The following is a 22,012-nucleotide window of genomic DNA, read 5'->3' on the forward strand; positions in this document are numbered from 1 at the left end:
CCCAGACTGGTTAAAAAATGCTGAAATTAAGCCTCTTTACAAGAAGGGCGATTAAGAGATACTATCAGACTATCGACAAATTTCACTTTTGCCAGATTTCTCAAAAACATTTGAAAAGGTTGTGTTCAAGAGTCTCTTTAAACATCTAACTGCAAATAATAATTGTCCAAGTCACAGTTTGGATTTCTTAAGGGCTGATACAGAGAAAGCTATTTACACTTACAGTGAGAGTGTATTTAATTCATTAGATAATAAATTAGAGGCTGCTGGCATTTTTTGTGACCTGTCGAAAGGCTTTGACTGTGTGAACCACTGCATTCTCTTAAGTAAATTAGAATATTATGGTGTCACTGGCCATGCTGCGAAATGGTTTGAGTCTTATCTACCAAACTGGAAACAAAGAGTGTCATTGCAAAATACCTGTTCAGTAAGCAGTCAGTCATCATCTGATTGGGAATTAATTTCATGTGGTGTTTCTCAAGGTTCCAACTTGGGTCTATTGCTTTTTCTTGTGTACGTTAATGACCTCCCGTCTGTTACATAGGCAGACGCTAAGTTTGTTTCGTTTGCGAATGATACAAACATTGCAATAAGTAGCAAGTCAAGTACAGATTTAGAAATACCTGCTAATCAAATTTTCACTAACATTAATAAATGGTTTAAAGCTAAGTCACTGTCATAACACTTTGAGAAGACCCACTATATGCCGTTTAGAACCCGTAAGATATTTCCTTCCAGCACATGTATAACATATCAAGATGTGCAGATCGAAGAGGTTGACAGTGTTAAATTTCCCAGATTACAACTCGATGATAAATTCAGTTGTGAAGGGTATGCCACAGAATTGCTTAAGTGCCTAAACAAATCTGTATTTGCAGTGAGAATAATGTCAGATGTAGGAGATATAAATATAAAAGAACTTGCATACTTTGCTTACTTTCCTTCTGTTATGTCATATAGGATCATATTCTGGGGTAACTCATCAAACTGAGTAAAAGTTTTTAGGGTGCAAAAGCGTGTGATAAGAATCATTTGTGGTGTATCTTCAAGAACATCATGTAGAAACCTGTTCAAGGAACTTGGTATTCTGACCACTTCTTCTCAGTATATTTATTTCTTAATGAAATTTGTTGCAAGTAATATATCTTTATTCCCAACCAACAGCTCAATACATAGTATCAATACTCAGAATAAGAACGATCTACTTAAAGACCTAAAATCACTTACCTTGGTCCAAGAAGGTGTTCAGTATTCAGGAGCACACATTTTCAATAAATTGCTAGCAATGATTAAAAATTTGGTTTCAGATAAAGTACTGTTTAAACAGAGTTTTGATAGGCAACTTCTTCTACTCTATAGATGAGTGTCTGAACAGAGCGTGTTAAGCCAGCTTAAGTAAAAATGTCGGGCGGCGGAGGGGTGAAGTGGACTACGGTAGTCATCGTGGGGTTGTGGACCAATGCGGCTGCGGCGGGGACGGAGCCTCTCCGTCGTTTCTAGGTCTCCTGTTAACATACAATACGACACAATACAACAATCTTCATTATCCACAAACGCCTGATGATAAGCAAAACATGCTTGAAATGAGTCGCAATACATTAAATTAAACACACATAAATAATTGTAACAGCTAATTTCTACCTTAGCTTGTACTAAAGCAATGAGGGAATGTTCACGTTGTCGACAATATCTCACTAAGTGTGTGCTGTTGCAACAGTAGCCATACATTCAAATCTCACTACAAACGTATGTTTAAAGCTAGACGTTTTTCCTCTTCCTCTATTTTAATCGATGAAACACTTGAGAACGTAATCATCAGATGACTGATGGAGTTTGCTACGTTTCGCCAGTTACTTCTATAATATCGTTTATCAGTCCTAGGCGCATTTATGTCGCTCATTTTCACTGCATTTTGATTGGTGAAACTGGTATAACGGAGACTTTGAATGTTCATCACAATAAAATATTAGTATTTACCTTATGTATTTATCTTCAGAGTAACAGCAGAATAACCACTCAAAAAATCTGACAACAAGAAGCTGGTAAAATAGAAAAGAATCTGCATCATGTGTCATATTTTAAGAAATATCCATGGTTGTTGTGGCTGGGTGGGGGAGGGGGGGAGAGTGGTTGACAGTTGTGTTGTGGTAGAATGTAACAATTGTTTATCGCTCCCATAACGAGGTGACAGTCTACTGCAAAAGAAGGAAACAGAAAAAAAAAAAGATGATACCAGAGAGACGCAAGTGTATGGCATTTCATTGCGATTAACTGACATACACTCCTGGAAATGGAAAAAAGAACACATTGACACCGGTGTGTCAGACCCACCATACTTGCTCCGGACACTGCGAGAGGGCTGTACAAGCAATGATCACACGCACGGCACAGCGGACACACCAGGAACCGCGGTGTTGGCCGTCGAATGGCGCTAGCTGCGCAGCATTTGTGCACCGCCGCCGTCAGTGTCAGCCAGTTTGCAGTGGCATACGGAGCTCCATCGCAGTCTTTAACACTGGTAGCTGCCGCGACAGCGTGGACGTGAACCGTATGTGCAGTTGACGGACTTTGAGCGAGGGCGTATAGTGGGCATGCGGGAGGCCGGGTGGACGTACCGCCGAATTGCTCAACACGTGGGGCGTGAGGTCTCCACAGTACATCGATGTTGTCGCCAGTGGTCGGCGGAAGGTGCACGTGCCCGTTGACCTGGGACCGGACCGCAGCGACGCACGGATGCACGCCAAGACCGTAGGATCCTACGCAGTGCCGTAGGGGACCGCACCGCCACTTCCCAGCAAATTAGGGACACTGTTGCTCCTGGGGTATCGGCGAGGACCATTCGCAACCGTCTCCATGAAGCTGGGCTACGGTCCCGCACACCGTTAGGCCGTCTTCCGCTCACGCCCCAACATCGTGCAGCCCGCCTCCAGTGGTGTCGCGACGTGCGTGAATGGCGGGACGAATGGAGACGTGTCGTCTTCAGCGATGAGAGTCGCTTCTGTCTTGGTGCCAATGATGGTCGTATGCGTGTTTGGCGCCGTGCAGGTGAGCGCCACAATCAGGACTGCATACGACCGAGGCACACAGGGCCAACACCCGGCATCATGGTGTGGGGATCGATCTCCTACACTGGCCGTACACCACTGGTGATCGTCGAGGGGACACTGAATAGTGCACGGTACATCCAAACCGTCATCGAACCCATCGTTCTACCATTCCTAGACCGGCAAGGGAACTTGCTGTTCCAACAGGACAATGCACGTCCGCATGTATCCCGTGCCACCCAACGTGCTCTAGAAGGTGTAAGTCAACCACCCTGGCCAGCAAGATCTCCGGATCTGTCCCCTATTGAGCATGTTTGGGACTGGATGAAGCGTCGTCTCACGCGGTCTGCACGTCCAGCACGAACGCTGGTCCAACTGAGGCGCCAGGTGGAAATGGCATGGCAAGCCGTTCCACAGGACTACATCCAGCATCTCTACGATCGTCTCCATGGGAGAATAGCAGCCTGCATTGCTGCGAAAGGTGGATATACACTGTACTAGTGCCGACATTGTGCATGCTCTGTTGCCTGTGTCTATGTGCCTGTGGTTCTGTCAGTGTGATCATGTGATGTATCTGACCCCAGGAATGTGTCAATAAAGTTTCCCCTTCCTGGGACAATGAATTCACGGTGTTCTTATTTCAATTTCCAGGAGTGTATTATGTTACGTTTGGGGTGCCAAAGTGCGAATGCTATTCACCCACTGCTGAGCAACTCTTTCATGAGCAGAAAATGAGTCTGAGCTACAAGCCAAAGTAGTGGTAGTATTGCGTCGTGAATCAGCAGTGTATAGATAGTCTCTGCAAGAAGTACTAGAACTGTCTGTCTATCTGCGCCGTCGTATTACACCCTGTTAATTCTCATATGAGTATTTTGGTAAGATAGAGGCGCCGTCGTAAGTGATATCATCAGGGACTCTTTAATAACACCTTGCACCGACAGTGAAGCACTGCGTAGAAGATCAGGACAACGCTCTGCATGGTTAACGTACTGTTATCTCGGTATCTCCCTGTCTTAAGCACAGTGCAAGTTGAAAAGCTCTTCAAAATGGATGTTCTTCGCTTTGACTGACGAAACATCAGCAGTGGTTGTAATGTAATCATTATGAGTAGATGTCTTTCTTTCAGTATTTATGCGCTTCATGACAGCTTTGCTTAAGGGATGACGTATTTCAGACATTACCGTCTGCATTTCTCGTTCCTTAATCTTTGTGCTGCTGACAATCGCTTCTCCTTTCACCTTTGCAGCAGCTCGAGTCGAACTAACACTACGCATGTTCGCTGGTGATAGTTTTTACAAACTTTTTTGAGCCCGCTCTTCAGCTAATTTTTGGTTTGGAATGTAACGTTATTCGTAGCTCATGGTGCCTCTCCTCGGATGTTCACATTTTACAATGGAAGCTAAGCTGTCTTTTCAATTTGTATTCTTCTGTTTCGGGGATGGTGCCAATGACAGAATTTATAAGAAAAAAATTTTCAGTGTCTGCAACGAAACATTTTCAAAGAAGGTAACAATCAAAGGACGTGTTACTTTCTCATAACGTACGCAGTAGAACCAATCTAGACGCTCCAGACATGTGGATCACATTTGGTGAATTAACCTTTCAGTTTTGAATGTGTTTACGACACAGAAACAGGAATCATTGTGACAGTTACTGGTTTATGACGTTTAATCTGCACTCGGAGCATCTGAGTATCATTAGTAACTACACTTTAGTTCAGAAACGCTAATAAAATCTATTAGCATATTCTTTTGGTATTGAGGCCCTCATTTCCCGTATCTTTCATAGACTAGAACGCTTACTTCCGCGCCAGGCTTCACATTGTCTGGTGAAACGAATTCTTCCTGTTCGTAGTATAACTGATAACTTGGCAACAACGTAGAATATGTTTGGCAACGGTGTGACCGCCGAGTTACTTCCTTTATGATAATAAATATGCTGACAAATTCACTTGATATTTCATTGTCAGTTTGATCGAATCATCTGAGTTATTTCCTTTAATGGTGTGCCATCAGCGTATCAGTTCTTTGTGCTCTGAAGTCCATGGAGGTCATTCCACGCGGAAACTGAATCTAATCATTTCTTTTACGGTGCAGTTTATCTGTTATAGCTGCCACTGGGACAGTAAGGAATGGACAATCACCGCAGCTCCTTATTGGCGCTAAGGTAACGTGTTTGCTCCTGAAGTGAGGGCTGCTTTGGATCACGCTTCCAGTCTCGTTGAAAGACAGATTTTTCAGCACTTTAGTGACAGAACTACAGTCAGTCAGATCCAAAATAAGTAAATAAATTATAATTATGAAATGCCAAGTTTGAATACTGTTTCAATTTAACATAGGACAGGAAATAAACACACGACGGCTCGAAGTCCAGAATGAGTTATACCTTATTCATATGTGCTGTTATTGGGACGCCTCTGTTATAGTACTTTCTGCTTTATTAAAATAGTATTTCATCGTAATGTTACCAAGTTGTTGTTGTTGTGGTCTTCAGTCCTGAGACTGGTTTGATGCAGCTCTCCATGCTACTCTATCCTGTGCAAGCTTCTTCATCTCCCAGTACCTACTGCAACCTACATCCTTCTGAATCTGCTTAGTGTACTGATCTCTTGGTCTCCCTCTACGCTTTTTACCCTCCACACTGCCCTCCAATGCTAAATTTGTGATCCCTTGATGCCTCAAAACATGTCCTACCAACCGATCCCTTCTTCTAGTCAAGTTGTGCCACAAACTTCTCTTCTCCCCAATCCTGTTCAATACCTCCTCATTAGTTACGTGATCTACCCACCTTATCTTCAGCATTCTTCTGTAGCACCACATTTCGAAAGCTTCTATTCTCTTCTTGTCCAAACTGGTTATTGTCCATGTTTCACTTCCATACATGGCTACACTCCATACAAATACTTTCAGAAACGACTTCCTGACACTTAAATCTATACTCGATGTTAACAAATTTCTCTTCTTCAGAAACGATTTCCTTGCCATTGCCAGTCTACCTTTTACATCCTCTCTACTTCGACCATCATCAGTTATTTTACTCCCTAAATAGCAAAACTCCTTTACCACTTTAAGTGTCTCATTTCCTAATCTAATCCCCTCAGCATCACCCGATTTAATTTGACTACATTCCATTATCCTCGTTTTGCTTTTGTTGATGTTCATCTTATATCCTCCTTTCAAGACACTGTCCATTCCGTTCAACTGCTCTTCCAAGTCCTTTGCTGTCTCTGACAGAATTACAATGTCATCGGCGAACCTCAAAGTTTTTACTTCTTCTCCATGAATTTTAATACCTACTCCGAATTTTTCTTTTGTTTCCTTTACTGCTTGCTCAATATACAGATTGAATAACATCGGGGAGAGGCTACAGCCCTGTCTCACTCCCTTCCCAACCACTACTTCCCTTTCATGCCCCTCGACTCTTATAACTGCCATCTGGTTTCTGTACAAATTGTAAATAGCCTTTCGCTCCCTGTATTTTACCCCTGCCACCTTCAGAATTTGAAAGAGAGTATTCCAGTTAACGTTGTCAAAAGCTTTCTCTAAGTCTACAAATGCTAGAAACGTAGGTTTGCCTTTTCTTAATCTTTCTTCTAAGATAAGTCGTAAGGTTAGTATTGCCTCACGTGTTCCAACATTTCTACGGAATCCAAACTGATCTTCCCCGAGGTCCGCTTCTACCAGTTTTTCCATTCGTCTGTAAAGAATTCGCGTTAGTATTTTGTTACCATAGTATGCTGAATTACAGTTCTTAGTTGTTGGCAACAAACACCACCTGCGATAGAACCGATCCTGGGGAGGGTTTCGTAGTGCACAACCCTTCTTATTTAGCCACCGGCTGCAAAATATTATGGTCCCACTGCCATTTGTTCGAGGAGATGTCTTTTCTTACGGCTCAGCCATCAATTTTTTGTTACGATAAAGACGTCATAGCTAGACACAAATAACAATACTATGTGCGAATTCTCAATGCGTGATAAGATGTTCAAGCTAAAATGCAGTAATAGTCATCCCTTTGTTTTTTGTTGCTTTCAGTTAGAGCCTGTTATACTTCTACACCCGACTACTGAACTTTGTCTATTGAATGCTAATGGCGTACTACGGTTAAATCGTGGCTGTTCATGACATTTCTCAGTTATCGAGTCTTTCTGGATGTAGAAAATGAGTCATGATAGAACGAACAACTTGTCGTGAAACAGTAAAATCCTTTGCTGTTTTGCCCAAAAGCACTCGCTCTACACGCGGTGGGAGAGTTCCGAGCTGCCTTGCTGCCTTCACGCCTCAGAGTAAACAGTATGTTGCAAATACACTACTGGCCATTAGAATTGCTACACCACGAAGATGACGTACTACAGACGCGAAATTTAACCGACAGGAAGAAGACGCTGTGATATGCAAATGATTCGATTTTCAGAGCATTCACACAAGGTTGGCGCTGGAGGCGACACCTACAATGTGCTGACATGAGCAAAGTTTCCAGCAGATTTCTGATACACAAACAGCAGTTGACAGGCGTTGACTGGTGAAACGTTGTTGTGATGCCTCGTGTAAGGATGAGATATGCGTACCATCACGTTCCCGACTTTGATAAAGGTCGGACTGTACCCTATCACAATTGCGGTTTATCGTATCGCGACATTGCTGCTCGCGTTAGTCGAGATCCAAAGACTGTTAGCAGAATATGGAATCGGTGGATTCAGGAGGGTAATACGGAACGCCGTGCTGGATACCATTGCTCTAACGGATCGTGCAGGCACGTCTCGATCCCGGAGTCAACAGATGGGGACGTTTGCAAGACAACAACCATGTGCACGAACAGTTCGACGACGTTTGCAGCAGCATGAAACTATCAGCTCGGAGACCATGACTGCGGTTACCCTTGACGCTGCATAACTGACAGGAGCACCTGCAATGGTGTACTCAACGACGAACCTGGGTGCATGAATGGCAAATCGTAATTTTTTAGGGTCAATCCAGCTTCTGTTTACAGCATCATGATGGTCGCATCCGTGTTTGGCGACATCGCGGCGAACACACGTTGGATGCGTGTATTCGTCATCGCCATACTGGCGTATCACTCGGCGTGATGGTATGTGGTGCCATTGGTTACACGTCTCTGTCAACTCTTGTTCGCATTGACGGCACTTTGAACAATGGCCGTTACATTTCATTAGTGTTACGACCCGTGGCTCTACCCTTATTTCGATCCCTGCGAAACAGAACACTTCAGCAGGATAATGCACGACCGCATGTTGCAGGTGCTGTACGGGCCTTTCTGGATACAGAAAATGTTCGACTGCTGCCCTGGCCAGCACATTCTCCAGATCTCTCACGAATTGAAAACGTCTGTTCAATGGTGGCCGAGCAACCGGTTCGTCACAATACGCCAGTCACTACTCTTGATGAACTTCGGTATCGTGTTGAAGCTGCATGGGCAGCTGTACTTGTACACGCCATCCAAGCTCTGTTTGACTCAATGCCCAGGTGTATCAAGGCCGTCATTACGGCTTGAGGTGGTTGTTCTGGGCACTGATTTCTCAGGATCTACGCACCCAAATTGCGTGAAAATATAATCACATGTCGGTTCTAGTATAATATATTTGTCAAATGAATACCCGTTTTTTCATCTGTATTTCTTCATGATTAAGCAGTTTTAATGACCAGTTGTGTATTAGACTTTCTCCAACTTGCGACACTATTTTACAACCTTTGAACAACGTTCATAAATTTCGAGCACGCAGTATTCAATATGTAACTGCAAGATAAAAGAACTTCAAATTAGAAAATGACAGTTGATTAATACAATCATAGAGCCGCAATCACCTGGTCGTCCGACACGTGACGATATTGGCGAGTGGTGTGTGGCCAGTAGCCGCCTGCTGGGGGCCGCTGTAGGGTAAGGAAACACTGGAGTATAAACTTGGTCGTGACACAACGGTGACCTGTGTGGTGGAATTGTTGTGAAGATTTCTGGTATTACAGGTGGGTTAGAAAGTGAATGGAACTATTTTTGAGGTCCATCAGCTTGACTACCTTCGGGGACACCCGAAATCCGACTAAGAAAAAGGGATAGAGTGGATTCGGTCTCACGACTTCGTGGCTACCTTGTGCGATGTTTACCAGTCGGCCAGGAGCAGTTATAGCCTTGCAGTCTCTCTAGGAAGCGACCTCCAGACACTTCCGCACTTTTCAGTGTTGCCAGTGCGCGCATGTCAACGTCCTTAGAATTCTAAGGGGTGACTGACTTCATTGGCTATCTTAAGTGAACGACTCGGTCTTAGCCTCTGCGGCGGCCGGCAGATGATCAATTTTTCTGTCTAAGACTGTATCTCATTCTCCTCCCTCCATCATCATAGTTATCTGACGTTCGGTTCGAACGAGTCTGTCACCACAGGAAGTTCTAACTCAAAAGGCGTTGTTGAAGATCGCAAATCCATGAATTCAGAGGCAAAACACAACTTCATCCACGCCAGGAAGACTCCCAGTGATCACATCGATCGTCTACCTAACGGTGTAGCACACCCCACTGGAAAAGTCGCGATAAACCCAAGAAGAAAATTTAAAAAAAACCAAAGGAAGCCAGAGAACAGTGTGAGGAAGTCGTCTTCCCATGACCCTCTCCAGACAGTCATCCAAATGAATGCAGTGATTTAACAACAATGCTGTTTCTTGAGCATTTTTGTCTTGAGGTCTCTCATACTTTCAACTTTCTTTTCACATAATAAACGTCTTATTTCACTTGAACAGTCCGCCTCCGAAGCGCAGCGGTAGCGTTACTGCCTACCATGCATGGGGCCCCGGGTTCGATTCCTGGCAGGGGACTGAGTGTTGTGTGCCCTTCATCACCATTTTCACCATCACTGACACGTAAGTCGCCGAAGTGGCATCAACTAAAAAGACTTGCAATACGGCGGCCGAACCATGAAGGGGATATCCCAGCCAATAAATGCCATACGATCATTTCATTTCATTTTTCACTTGAACAGTGTTCGTTTGTTAGAAAAGCCTTTGCTTTTCCATAATTCATTCGAAAAAGCCAAAGAAAACTGACTTTATATAATTAAATTTTACTTGAGACATTTGAGTCTCATTTTTATCTATAATATCGATAGAAGCCGAAGAAATTTGTTAAAATACGTCCAACAGCCGTGACTTGAACCTGGGGCTCCTTGTTTACTAGGCAGGCGTGGTAGGCATGACACAGCTGCAGCAGTACAGCTAACATACCTGCACAGAATACTCTACTCGAATGCCATCCCTCACACCACTTCATGTCTATAGCTTATTTTAATCTACTTAGATAGTCCCTATTGTCGAGGCTCTCCGGTATTGCAATAGCGCCCCAGCATTGGATGTAGTGTGGAAATCCTGCCAGTACCTCAGGTGTAGGTGATCTACAGATGACACTCAAATATCACAAGGAAAATTTAATTATATCAAGTCAGTTGTCAAGAAATATGACGACAAGTCGTATGCAGTGCAACTGCATTGTAATTCTAGTATACTATATTTGTCCAATAATTACCCGTTAATCATCTGCATTTCTTCTTGGTGTAGCAATTATAATGGCCAGTAGTGTACTTAAACCTAACCAACCTAAGGACATCACATACATCCATTCCCGAGGCAGGATTCGAATCTGCGACCGTAGCGGTCGCGCGGTTTCAGACTGAAGCGCCTAGAACCGCTCGGACACACCGGCCGGCCAGCGTGGCGTAGTCGTGTGGGAAGTGTGCATCTAGGTGGGAAAGGTATGGCATGAAAGCAAGAACATTACTCGCATGCAGAAACTTTTCCGTTCCTAAGTTAGAATGTAGACTTCGCGCCGCAGTCCCCAGCGTTCAACAGCACTACTGGTTTCGGCTCTTGAGGAAGAATGGGCCGCGATTCCTCCACAGACATCCAGACACCTCATTAAATGTGTCTCCAGCAGAGTTTAAGTTGTCATAAAGGTGAAGCGTCGATCATCCCATTTTAATGTCCACTAATGTTTGGAAAAATTGAATCACCGAGACCGAGAGATGTGATCACAATGAAATTTATTCCAACGATTAGGGACATGACACTTCACAGATGATTACCATTTCAGACCTGTACATGCTCTGTGACTGTGGAAATTCACTGAGGAGTAGCGCCACCGCATGCTGCAATGAGAGCCGCTAGTCCTCGTGGCATGGAATCAAAGAGGTGATGGGAATACTTCGCTATGTGGGTTGCAGGCGTGTCCACAAAGCATCAGCCGTTGCTGCAGGGGGACTTGAACGAAAGTGTTGCCGATAGACATTATCTCAGACATGTTCGATGGGCGACATGTCAGGCGAATAGGCAGGCCAGGGAATCAGTAGTGCCAGTCACATTTCTAGCGACATGTGGCCAGGTGTTGTCCAACTGAAATATGTCATGTCTAATTGCCAGCAGGAAGAGCTGTAAAACCTCCCGTGCTGTAGTGTTCCAGTGCAGTCCAACCTCAGTCCAAAGTCACATCTGATTGTTCCATAAATCTGAATATTGCATGATTGGATCATCTGAACAACTGAGACCAATAATGAGGTCCCTTTCAAACTCTGTCAAATGTTCATAGATCTGTCTCTCAGTGGTACGTGGCATCTCTGTCTCCTCCACAGCGATCACTCGATATCTGACCATGTTCACGCCCCTTATACACCCAACAAGGCCTGGTAACAGCAGTGAATAGGAACAACACTAATACACTCTAATTGGAGTTCTACCTGTAATAGAGAATCGGAGCTCTAATCATGTACTCGCCGATGGTGTGTGTATATACACATACATCAAAAAAAGTTTTGCATCACCTCGGTTCCGAGAGTTCCGGAACCTGTACAGAAAAATGGAATAGGAGATCAACATAAACATCATTTCCGCCCTTTTTATTGCTCATGAAAACCACACATTGCATGTCGTACCACAATACGGCGAGGCTTTTAGTGGTGTTGGTCCAGATTGCTGCACCTATAATACTCAGCAGCACGCTCTCTTGCACTGATGCATGCCTGTACTCGTCGTGGTTGGTGGGTCACGTCGTCCACAAACAGCCCAGGCATGTTCGATAGGTTTCATGTCTGGAGAACATTCTAGCCACTCTAGACGAGCGCTGTCTTTATCCTTAGGGATGTCATTCACAAGATGTGCACGATGGGGGCGCGAACTGTCGTCCATGAAGGCGAATGCCTCGCCAATATGCTGTCGATATGGTTGCACTAACGGTCGGAGGATGACATTCACGTTTCGTACAGCCGTTACAGCGCCTTCCATGATCACCAGCGGCGTACGTCGGTGACACCCCAAAACAGCGGGGAATCTCCACCTTGCTGCACTCGCTTTACAGTGTGTATAAGGAGTTCTGCCTGACCGGGTTGCCTCCAAAGGCGTCTCCGACGATTGTCTGGTTGAAGGCATATGCGACACTCATCGGTGAAGACAACGTGATGCCAGTCCTGAACGGTCCGTTTTGCATGTCGTTGGGCCCATCTGTACCTCGCTGCATGGTGTCGTGGTTGCAAAGATAGACCTCACCATGGACGTCGGGAGTGAATTTGTTCATCATACAGCATATTGCGCACAGTTTGAATCGTAAGATGACGTCCTGTGGCTGCACGAAAAGCATTAATCAACATGGTGGCGTTGCTGTCAGGGTTCCTCCGAGCCATAATCCGTAGTTAGTAGTCATCCACTGCAGTAGTAGCCCTTGGGCGGATTGAGCGAGGAATGTCATCGACAGTTCGTGCATCTAGGTATCTCCTTCATGTCCGAAGAACATCGCTTTGGTTCACCCCGAGACGCCTGGACACTTCCCTTGTTGAGAGCCCTCCCTGGCACAAAGTAACAAAGCGGACGCGATCCAGCCGCTATATTGACCGTGTAGGCATTGTTGAACTACAAACAACACGATCGGTGTACCTCTTTCCTGGTGGAATGACTGGAACTGATCGGCTGTCCGACCCCATCCGTCTAATAGTCGCTGCTCATGCATGGTTGTTTCATATTTGGGCGGGTTTAGTGACATCTCTTAACAGTCAACGGAACTGTGTCTGTGATATAATATCCACTGTCAATGTCTATCTCCTGGAGTTCTGGGAATCGGGGTGATGCAAAAATTTTGTGATGTGTGTATATGAAGTTACATTCACATATGACTATGTCTTGCAGGTGCTTAACTTTCTTGTCAGGATATGTATTACTACGAAAATAACTTGTATGTGAAGGAGGCACATTCTTTTATAACATATGCAATATATCGCCTCTCCAAAATCATAAATCAACTAATGTTTGGTAAATCGTAAGCTTATCTCAACTTTGGTCGCTAATATAATAAATGAAGATAGACCCCTTGTCACGAAATCCTACACTGAATAGATCGACACTCACAGTAAAAACTATTCAAGTAGAAAATAAGTACTTGATTGTCGACGCTTGACGCCTGACATTCGATTCGTCACATGTGGTTAAGACAACGTTCAGTTTTCGGCTAATTACGTAATATTCACGAGCTCTCCTCCATTTACAATGGGAAAATCTAAAGAAGGATTTGCTATTTATGTTATCTCTCCCTCATTTTATTATTTGTCTTGTGTTGCAGCCTACGTCAAGACCGTGAGGCTACCAACTGATATGATGAGAGAAGATCTTGTGGGTAGAATGGGCATCGTCGCCGGATGGGGGAGGACACATGTTCGTAAGTTCACTTCCTACTTGCTAATATAATAAGCTTATTGGTATAAATCTTAAGCACCAGAAATTCCACATAAAATCACCAATCTTAAGTCTGAGCGTTTGGTGGTCGTCATATAAAAAATGGGATGTTAAAGTTGGTAAATATCTATGGAACAGCGGCAAATTAAGTTAGCCTTTACGACTGTTATTTAACATTTACTCCGTAGCATTATTGTTAAAATTTTCAAACAGACTGCTCAGAGAGAGATTTTGCGTAACTTTGATAAATTGCTTATTTTGTGTTTTTTTTATCGTGAACTACTTTCTCATCACTCTTTTGAACATATGAAATCGCTACGAACTGCAACCTTTGTAACTGAGGTAGTATGTAACCTCTCACTGTTTCTTGTGTATGCTGTTCCACTGCCTCAACAAATTGTAAGAAACGCCTACTTTTGTAATAATAATCCACCAACCCCCCCCCCCCCCCCCTCCTTGAACCATGGACCTTGCCGTTGGTGGGGAGGCTTGCATGCCTCTGAGATACATATAGCCGTATGGTGGGTACAACCACAACGGAGGGGTATCTGTTGAGAGATCAGACAAACGTGTGGTCTCTGAAGAGGTGCAGCAGCCTTTTCAGTAGTTGCAGGGACAACAGTCTGCTGGTACTGTGAACGGCTGAAAGCAAGGGGAAACTACAGCCATAATTTTTCCCGAGGGCATGCAGCTTTACTGTATGGTTAAATGATGATGGCGTCATCTTGGGTAAAGTATTCTGGAGATAAAATAGTCCCCCATTTGGATGAAGATGTGTGTGAAATCCTATGGGATTTGACTGCTAAGGTCATCAGTCCCTAAGCTTACACACTACTTAAGCTAAATTATCCTGAGGACAAACACACACACCCATGCCCGAGGGAGGACTCGAACCTCCGCCGGGACCAGCCGCACAGTCCAGGACCGCAGCGCCTTCGACCGCTCAGCTAATCCCGCACGGCTCCCCATTTGGATCTCTGGGTGGGGACTACTCAGGAGGACTTCGTTATAAGGAGAAAGAAAACTGGCGTTCTATGGATCGGAGCGTGGACTGTCAGATCCCTTAATCGGGCAGGTAGGTTAGAAAATTTAAAAAGGGAAATGGATAGGTTAAAGTTAGATATAGTGGGAATTAGTGAAGTTCGGAGGCAGGAGGAACAAGACCTCTGGTCAGGGGAATACAGGGTTATAAATACAAAATCAAATAGGGATAATGCAGGAGTAGGTTTAATAATGAATAAAAAAATAGGAATGCGGGTAAGCTACTATAAACAGCATAGTGAACGCATTATTGTGGCCGAGATAGAGACGAAGCCCACGCCTAATTCAGTAGTACAAGTTTATATGCCAACTAGCTCTGCAGATGACGAAGAGATTGATGAAATGTATGATGAGATAAAAGAAATTATTCAGGTAGTGAAGGGAGACGGTAATTTAATAGTCATGGGTGACTGGAATTCGAGAGTAGGAAAAGGGAGAGAAGGAAACATAGTAGGTGAATATGGATTGGGGGTAAGAAATGAAAAAGGAAGCTGTCTGGTAGAATTTTGCATAGAGCATAATCATAGTCAACACTTGGTTCAAGAATCATAAAAGAAGGTTTTATACATGGAAGAAGCCTGGAGATACTAAAAGGTATCAGATACATTATATAATGGTAAGACAGAGATTTAGGAACCAGATTTTTAATTGTAAGACATTTCCAGGGGCAGACGTGGACTCTGACCACAATCTTTGGTTATGAACTGTAGATTAAAACTGAAGAAACTGCAAAATGGTGGGTCTTTAAGGAGATGGGACCTGGATAAACTGACTAAACCAGAGGTTGTACAGAGTTTCAGAGAGAGCATAAGGGAGCAATTGACAGGAATGGGGGAAAGAAATACAGTAGAAGAAGAATGGATAGCTCTGAGGGATAAAGTAGTGAAGCCGGCAGAGGATCAAGTAGGTAAAAAGACGAGGGCTAATGCAAATCCTTGGGTAACAGAAGAGATATTGAATTTAATTGATGAAAGGAGAAAATACAAAAATGCAGTAAATGAAGCAGGCAAAAAGGAATAGAAACGTCTCAAAAATGAGATAAACAGGAAGCGCAAAATGGCTAAGCAGGGATGGCTACAGGACAAATATAAGGATGTAGAGGCTTATCTCACTAGGGGTAAGATAGATACCGCCTACAGGAAAATTAAAGAGACCTTTGGAGGAAAGAGAACCACTTGTATGAATATCAAGAGCTCAGATGGAAACCCAGTTCTAAGCAAAGAAGAAGGGAAAGCAGAAAAGTGGAAGAAGTATATAGAGGGTCTATACAAGGGCGATGTACTTGAGGAAATTATTATGGAAATAGAAGAGGATGTAGATGAAGATGAAATGGGACGTAAGAGACTGCATCAAGAGTTTGACAGAGCACGGAAAGACCTAAGTCGAATCAAGGTCCCAGGAGTAGACAACATTCCACTAGAACTACTGATAGAGTTGGGAGAGACAGCCCTGACAAAACTCTACCATCTGGTGAGCAAGATGTATGAGACAGGCGAAATACCCTCAGACTTCAAGAAGAAAATAATAAATCCAATACCAAAGAAAGCAGGTGTTGACGGATGTGAAAATTACCGAGCTGTCAGTTTAATAAGTCATGGCTGCATAATACTGACACGAATTCTTTGCAGACGAATGGAAAAACTGGTAGAAGCTCACCTCGGGGAAGATCAGTTTGGATTCCGTAGAAATGTTGGAACACGTGAGGCAATACTGACCATGCGATTTATCTTAGAAAACAGATTAAGGAAAGGCAAACCTACGTTTTTAGCATTTGCAGACTTAGAGAAAGCTTTTGACAATGTTGACTGGAATACTCTCTTTCATATTCTGAAGGTGGCAGGGGTAAAATACAGGGAGCGAAAGGCTATTTACAATTTGTACAGAAACCAGATTGCAGTTATAAGAGTCGAAGGGCATGAAAGGGAAGCAGTGGTTGGAAAGGGAGTGTGACAGGGTTGTAGCCTATCCCAGATGTTATTCGATCTGTATATTGAGCAAGCAATAAAGGAAACAAAAGAAAAATTTGGAGTAGGAATTAAAATCCATGGAGAAGAAATAAAAACTTTGAAGTTCGCCGATGACATTGTAATTCTGTCAGAGACAGCAAAGGACTTGGAAGAGCAGTTGAACGGAATGGACAGTGTCTTGAGAGGAGGATATAAGATGAACATCAACAAAAGCAAAACGAGGATAATGAGATGTAGTCGAGTTAACTCGGGTGATGCTGAGGGAATTAGATTAGGAAATGAGACACTTAAAGTAGTAAAGGAGTTTTGCTATTTGGGAAGCAAAATAACTGATGATGGTTGAAGTAGAGAGGATATAAAATGTAGACTGGCAATGGCAAGGAAAGCGTTTCTGAAGAAGAGAAATTTGTTAACATCGGGTATAGATTTAAGTGTAAGGAAGTCGTTTCTGAAAGTATTTGTATGGAGTGTAGCCACGTATGGAAGTGAAACATTGATGATAAATAATTTGGAAAAGAAGAGAATAGAAGCTTTCGAAATGTGGTGCTACAAAAGAATGCTGAAGATTAGACGGGTAGATCACATAACTAATGAGGAGGTATTGAATGAAATTGCGGAGCAGAGAAATTTGTGTCTGAACTTGACTAGAAGAAGGGATCGGTTGGTAGAACATATTCTAATTCATCAAGGGATCATAAATGTAGTATTGGAGGGCAGCGTGGAGGGTAAAAATCGTAGAGAGAGACCAAGAGATGAATACACTAAACAGATTGAGAAGGATGTAGGTTGCAGTAGGTCCAGGGAGATGAAGAAGCTTGCACAGGATAGAGTACGATCTAGAGCTGCATCAAACCAGTTTCTGGACTGAAGACTACAACAGCAACAATCCACCAAAGGTCTCTTTACTATAGAAAAGATTCAGACTGAATGGATACAATTAAAACTGTGACCGCAAATAACAACGGCAGTCCTAATATAATTAAATGACTCTATATGGTTCTAGAGACCTTTTCAAGTCTCAAACACCCATTTATGAGTGTCAGGGAGGATCGCCCGTTTCATTCCATGCTGAGGCGCTAGTCCAATACAGCTGAAGAGCCTCTGCAATGCTTTTCGAGTTTAGGTGGAATATCGAGAGGGTTGAGGCGTGAATGGGAATTTTGGTTGAGAAGGGAGGCGTGCTAACAGAGTCTGCGCAGTTCTGTAAAGCCATTGTGCTAAGGTGGCTTAGTGGTTAGTGCATCTTCCCAGCGATCATGAGATCCAAGATCCAAATGGTAGAAATTTTCGTTAGTTGCATCAAACTGCAAATATAAATCCTAATATTGTTGATGAAACATCGAGAAGGAAAATCAGGGGAAAATGTGCAAACGATAATAAGCGAAATAAGATTAGAGAAAGAAGAAAAAAAAAGAGAAATGCGTTACGTTAACATATGTGGGAAATATTTCTCAAAAAAGTAAATAATACGTGTCGTAGTATTAATGTTAAAATTAGCTTCTCCACAGAGAAGAAGCTAGGTACGATGACAATACACAGAACAGTGAAAGCTCAAAACTACGACCAAAGAAGAATACGTAACATTAAGTGTAGCGACGGTGACATTTTGCACATTGAATAACCAGGACGAAGGACTACTATAAGATACAAGGAACATATAACAAACAACCTCTTCCCATTTACTATGTGTCTTCCAGAAAATCGACACACTGCATTTGACGTACGCACAAATCTTTCCAGTCTTCATCGAGCCGAAAAAGGATACTACATATGCATCCTGAAGAAATAGAAATCTATACACATCTGATAAAAAATCCGAATGACCTCTTAAAGAAGGAACAGAACTTTAAAAAAAATGTTGAGATGTTCGTCAAAATTCTTATAGGTGACGGACAATTGAGAACAAGAGATAATACTAAATTTTATGTACACTATTAACTGATTGTCATAAAAGTTATAAACTTAAGAGCGAACCATATCTCTGCCACGTAAATCGAAGATGGTCTAAAACTGTGTACAGCGGGTGACAGAATCCGCGAAACTCCCCGCCTTACTGTTATGGTCAATTGCACAGCTTTACTCTGCCTCTCAGAGCATAATACGCAAGGACACGGACTGCTACCAGCATGTTGTATACAGCCATGAAGTCGAGACACTATCTGAGCATTGTCAGAGTACCACGAAGGTATACAAATGTAGAAGTAGAAGTAGATGCATAGCGAAATCTCAGTAATAACTCTTTCAGCGCCACAAGTAAGTCAATGTAATTGGAAAAGAACGAAAAAAAGCAAGCATTACGAGTGTGCAATTCTGCAAGTTTTTCACAATTAGATCTACACTGAAGCGGCAAGGAAACTGTTATAGGCATGCGTATTCAAATACAGAGATATGTAGATAGGCAAAATATGATGCTGCGGACGGCAATGCCTATGTAAGACAACAAGTGTCTGCGCAGTTGTTAGATTGGTTATTGCTGCTACAATGGCAGGTTATCGAGTTGTATGTGAGTTTGAACGTAGCGCTATAGTCGGCGCCCGAACAATGGGACACAGCATCTACGAGGTAGCGATGAAATGGGGATTTTCCCGTACGTACATTTCACGAGTGTACCGTGAATATCCGGAATCCGGTAAAACATCAAATCTCCGACACCGCTGGGGCCAGAAAATGATCCAGCAAGAACGAGACCAACGACGACTGAAGAGAATCGTTCAAGGTGACGGAAGTGCAACCTTTCAGCAAATTGCTGGAGATTTCAATGCTGGGCCGTTCAACGAACCATCATCGATATGGGCTTTCGGAACTCAAGGCCCACTCATGTACCCTTGATGACTGAACGAGACAAACCTTTATGCCTCGTCTGGCCCCGTCAACAACGACTTTGGACTGTTGATGACTGGAAATATGTTACCTGGTAGGACGAGTATCGTTTCAAATTGTATCGAGCGGATAGATGTCTACGGGTATGGAGACAATTTCATGGACCTACATGTCAGCAGGGACTGTTAAAGATGGTGGAGGCTCTGTAATGGTGTGGGGCGTGTGCAGTAGGACCGATATGTGACCGACTGCTGATACGTCTAGATAGGACTCTGACAGCTGACACGTAAGTAAACATTCTATCACCTGCATCCATTCATGTCCATTGTGCATTCCGATGGACTTGGGCAATTTCAACACGACAATGCGACACCCCACACGTCCAGAGTAGCTACAGAGTGGCTCCAGGAAAACTCTTCTGAGTTTAAACACTTGTGTTGGCCACCAAGCTCCCCAGGGATGATGGTTATTGAGCATATCTGGGATGCCTTGTAGCGTGGTGTTCAGAAGAGAACTCTACCCCGCCATACTCTTACGAATTTGTGAACAGGCCTGCAGGATTCGTAGGTCAGTTCCCTCCGTGACTACTTCAGACAATAGTGGAGTCCATGCCACGCCGTGTTGGGGAACATCTGCGCGCTTACTGGGATCCTACACGATATTAGGCAGTTGTACCAGTTTCTTTGTCTCTTCAGTGTAGAAAGTGCAGATCTAATGTAGCAACAAAACTAAGGTGAATGAGTTAAGATTTATTTACTAATTGTCGGTCTGTCAGCTAGTAGTTCTTTCACAGAAAGCGTAAAAATCTTGTCTCCTGTGAGATTAGAACCGAAAATTAACGCAGTCTTTCCCTTGAAAGGCACTCACTAGAGCGCTAAGCTAGCGTGCAACTGTAGCAGACAGTCCTCGTTTTACGAATTCCGCCTAAGATAGAGAGTTCGTAACATAAATATTCAGAATACTTAATGTGAATGAGAGGAAAATGTACTATGATGATGTTAGACTTGTTAAAGTAAGATTATTGATTCCATGAATCTTGTGTTTTATTTCCTGTGACTTGTGAACTTCTTATTCTTCATTTTTGACTCCATTCCTGAAACTAGAACATCGTTGAATTTTTAGATAAAATTGTCGTTTGCTCTTTGGGGTTGCATCGCACCGGGACTGAATGACGATAGTACCGGGTGGTGAACACTCACCACTGCATCCTGTAGTTACCAAAGTATTTGAAACGACTCGAAGCGATCTTCAGTGACACGTGTTTGGCCTTTGCTATATGTGTAGGAGCGAGTTGAGAACGGAAATATTTATGACGGCTATGATTTACGTTTGATCTCGAAATGCTGAATTTATTTCATCAATCTCATTTCATTTTAATTCGTTGCCTTACAAGTTGTCTTAGCCCGATGTGGGTTGCAACACGCTTACTCAGATCCTCACGCTCAGATCAAAGGTGACGCGGGGTCTGAGGTCATGCACTCGCAGGAATGGCATTTTTCAGGTCTCTGTGGCTGGAGACAGCACAGAACGACATGAATATTAGCTACGGAAGTAGATGTGGTGATGATAAGAAAATTAGACTCTGCTTTGTCTTACTAGCCTGCTTTTTATTGGTTCTTCACTTGTTTCCAATGAACATACAGGAGAGCACAAACACTAGTATATAACTTCAGTAAGTGTAAACCATAGATTTGGCTTACTAGGTATTCTGTTAGCGTTTGATTCGTTCTTTCTTGAATCTTCTCCGTCTTCAGTAATCGACAAAGCCTCTTTAGGACGTCACTTAGAAAGTTTTTCCCTTCGAGACTTAATAATACTGATGGTATTCCATAACTGCAAATATTCTCTGTATTAAGATTCGTGCTATTGTGTCAGAATTCTGTTGTGATAATACGCTCTGCCACAACGAAATTTTCAAGGACACCCTGAAACATTAGGATGTATTATTCCCTTTCTCCGTTATCTAAAGTAATGTGATTACGTGTATATCACAATGAACTAATACCTGGTTAGGCATTTCGGCCAGCACCAACGGCTCACCTTTGGGGTGTCCGCCCCGACAGCTGAATGGTCAGCGTGACGGACTGCCGTCCTAAGGGGCCTGGGTTCGATTCCCGACTTTGTTGGGGATTTTCTCCGCTCAGGTACTGGGTGTCGTGTTGTCTTCATCATCATTTCATCCCCATCCGGTTCGCAGGTTGCCCAATGTGGCATCGAATGTAATAAGACCTGTATCAAGGCGGTCGGACCTGCCCCGTAAGGGGCCTCTCAGCCAATGACGCCAAACACTCATTTCCATTTACCTTTAGGCTGTGGGTCATAAGGACACATCGAAATGACAATAGTAATCCGTTGTAGTTGCCACACATTTCTTTATTCAATCACAAAGCATTTATCAAATCACAATCACACTAATAAAGGCGATTGTGTA

General features: G+C 43.3%; 1 protein-coding gene across 1 annotated transcript in view; it reads left to right on the forward strand.

Annotated features, from left to right (window-relative positions):
* LOC126419430 (venom prothrombin activator vestarin-D1-like) overlaps nt 1-13,765 on the forward strand; it is a 178,507-nt gene extending 164,742 nt beyond the window's left edge. The window contains exon 8 of the mRNA XM_050086619.1: nt 13,641-13,765. Within this exon, the coding sequence (XP_049942576.1) occupies nt 13,641-13,765 (125 nt within the window). The remainder of the gene's footprint in view (nt 1-13,640) is intronic.
* The last annotated feature ends 8,247 nt before the right edge of the window (nt 13,766-22,012 follow it).

The sequence above is a fragment of the Schistocerca serialis genome, chromosome 9 (genome assembly GCF_023864345.2).
Source record: "Schistocerca serialis cubense isolate TAMUIC-IGC-003099 chromosome 9, iqSchSeri2.2, whole genome shotgun sequence".
Taxonomy (NCBI): Eukaryota; Metazoa; Arthropoda; class Insecta; order Orthoptera; family Acrididae; genus Schistocerca; species Schistocerca serialis.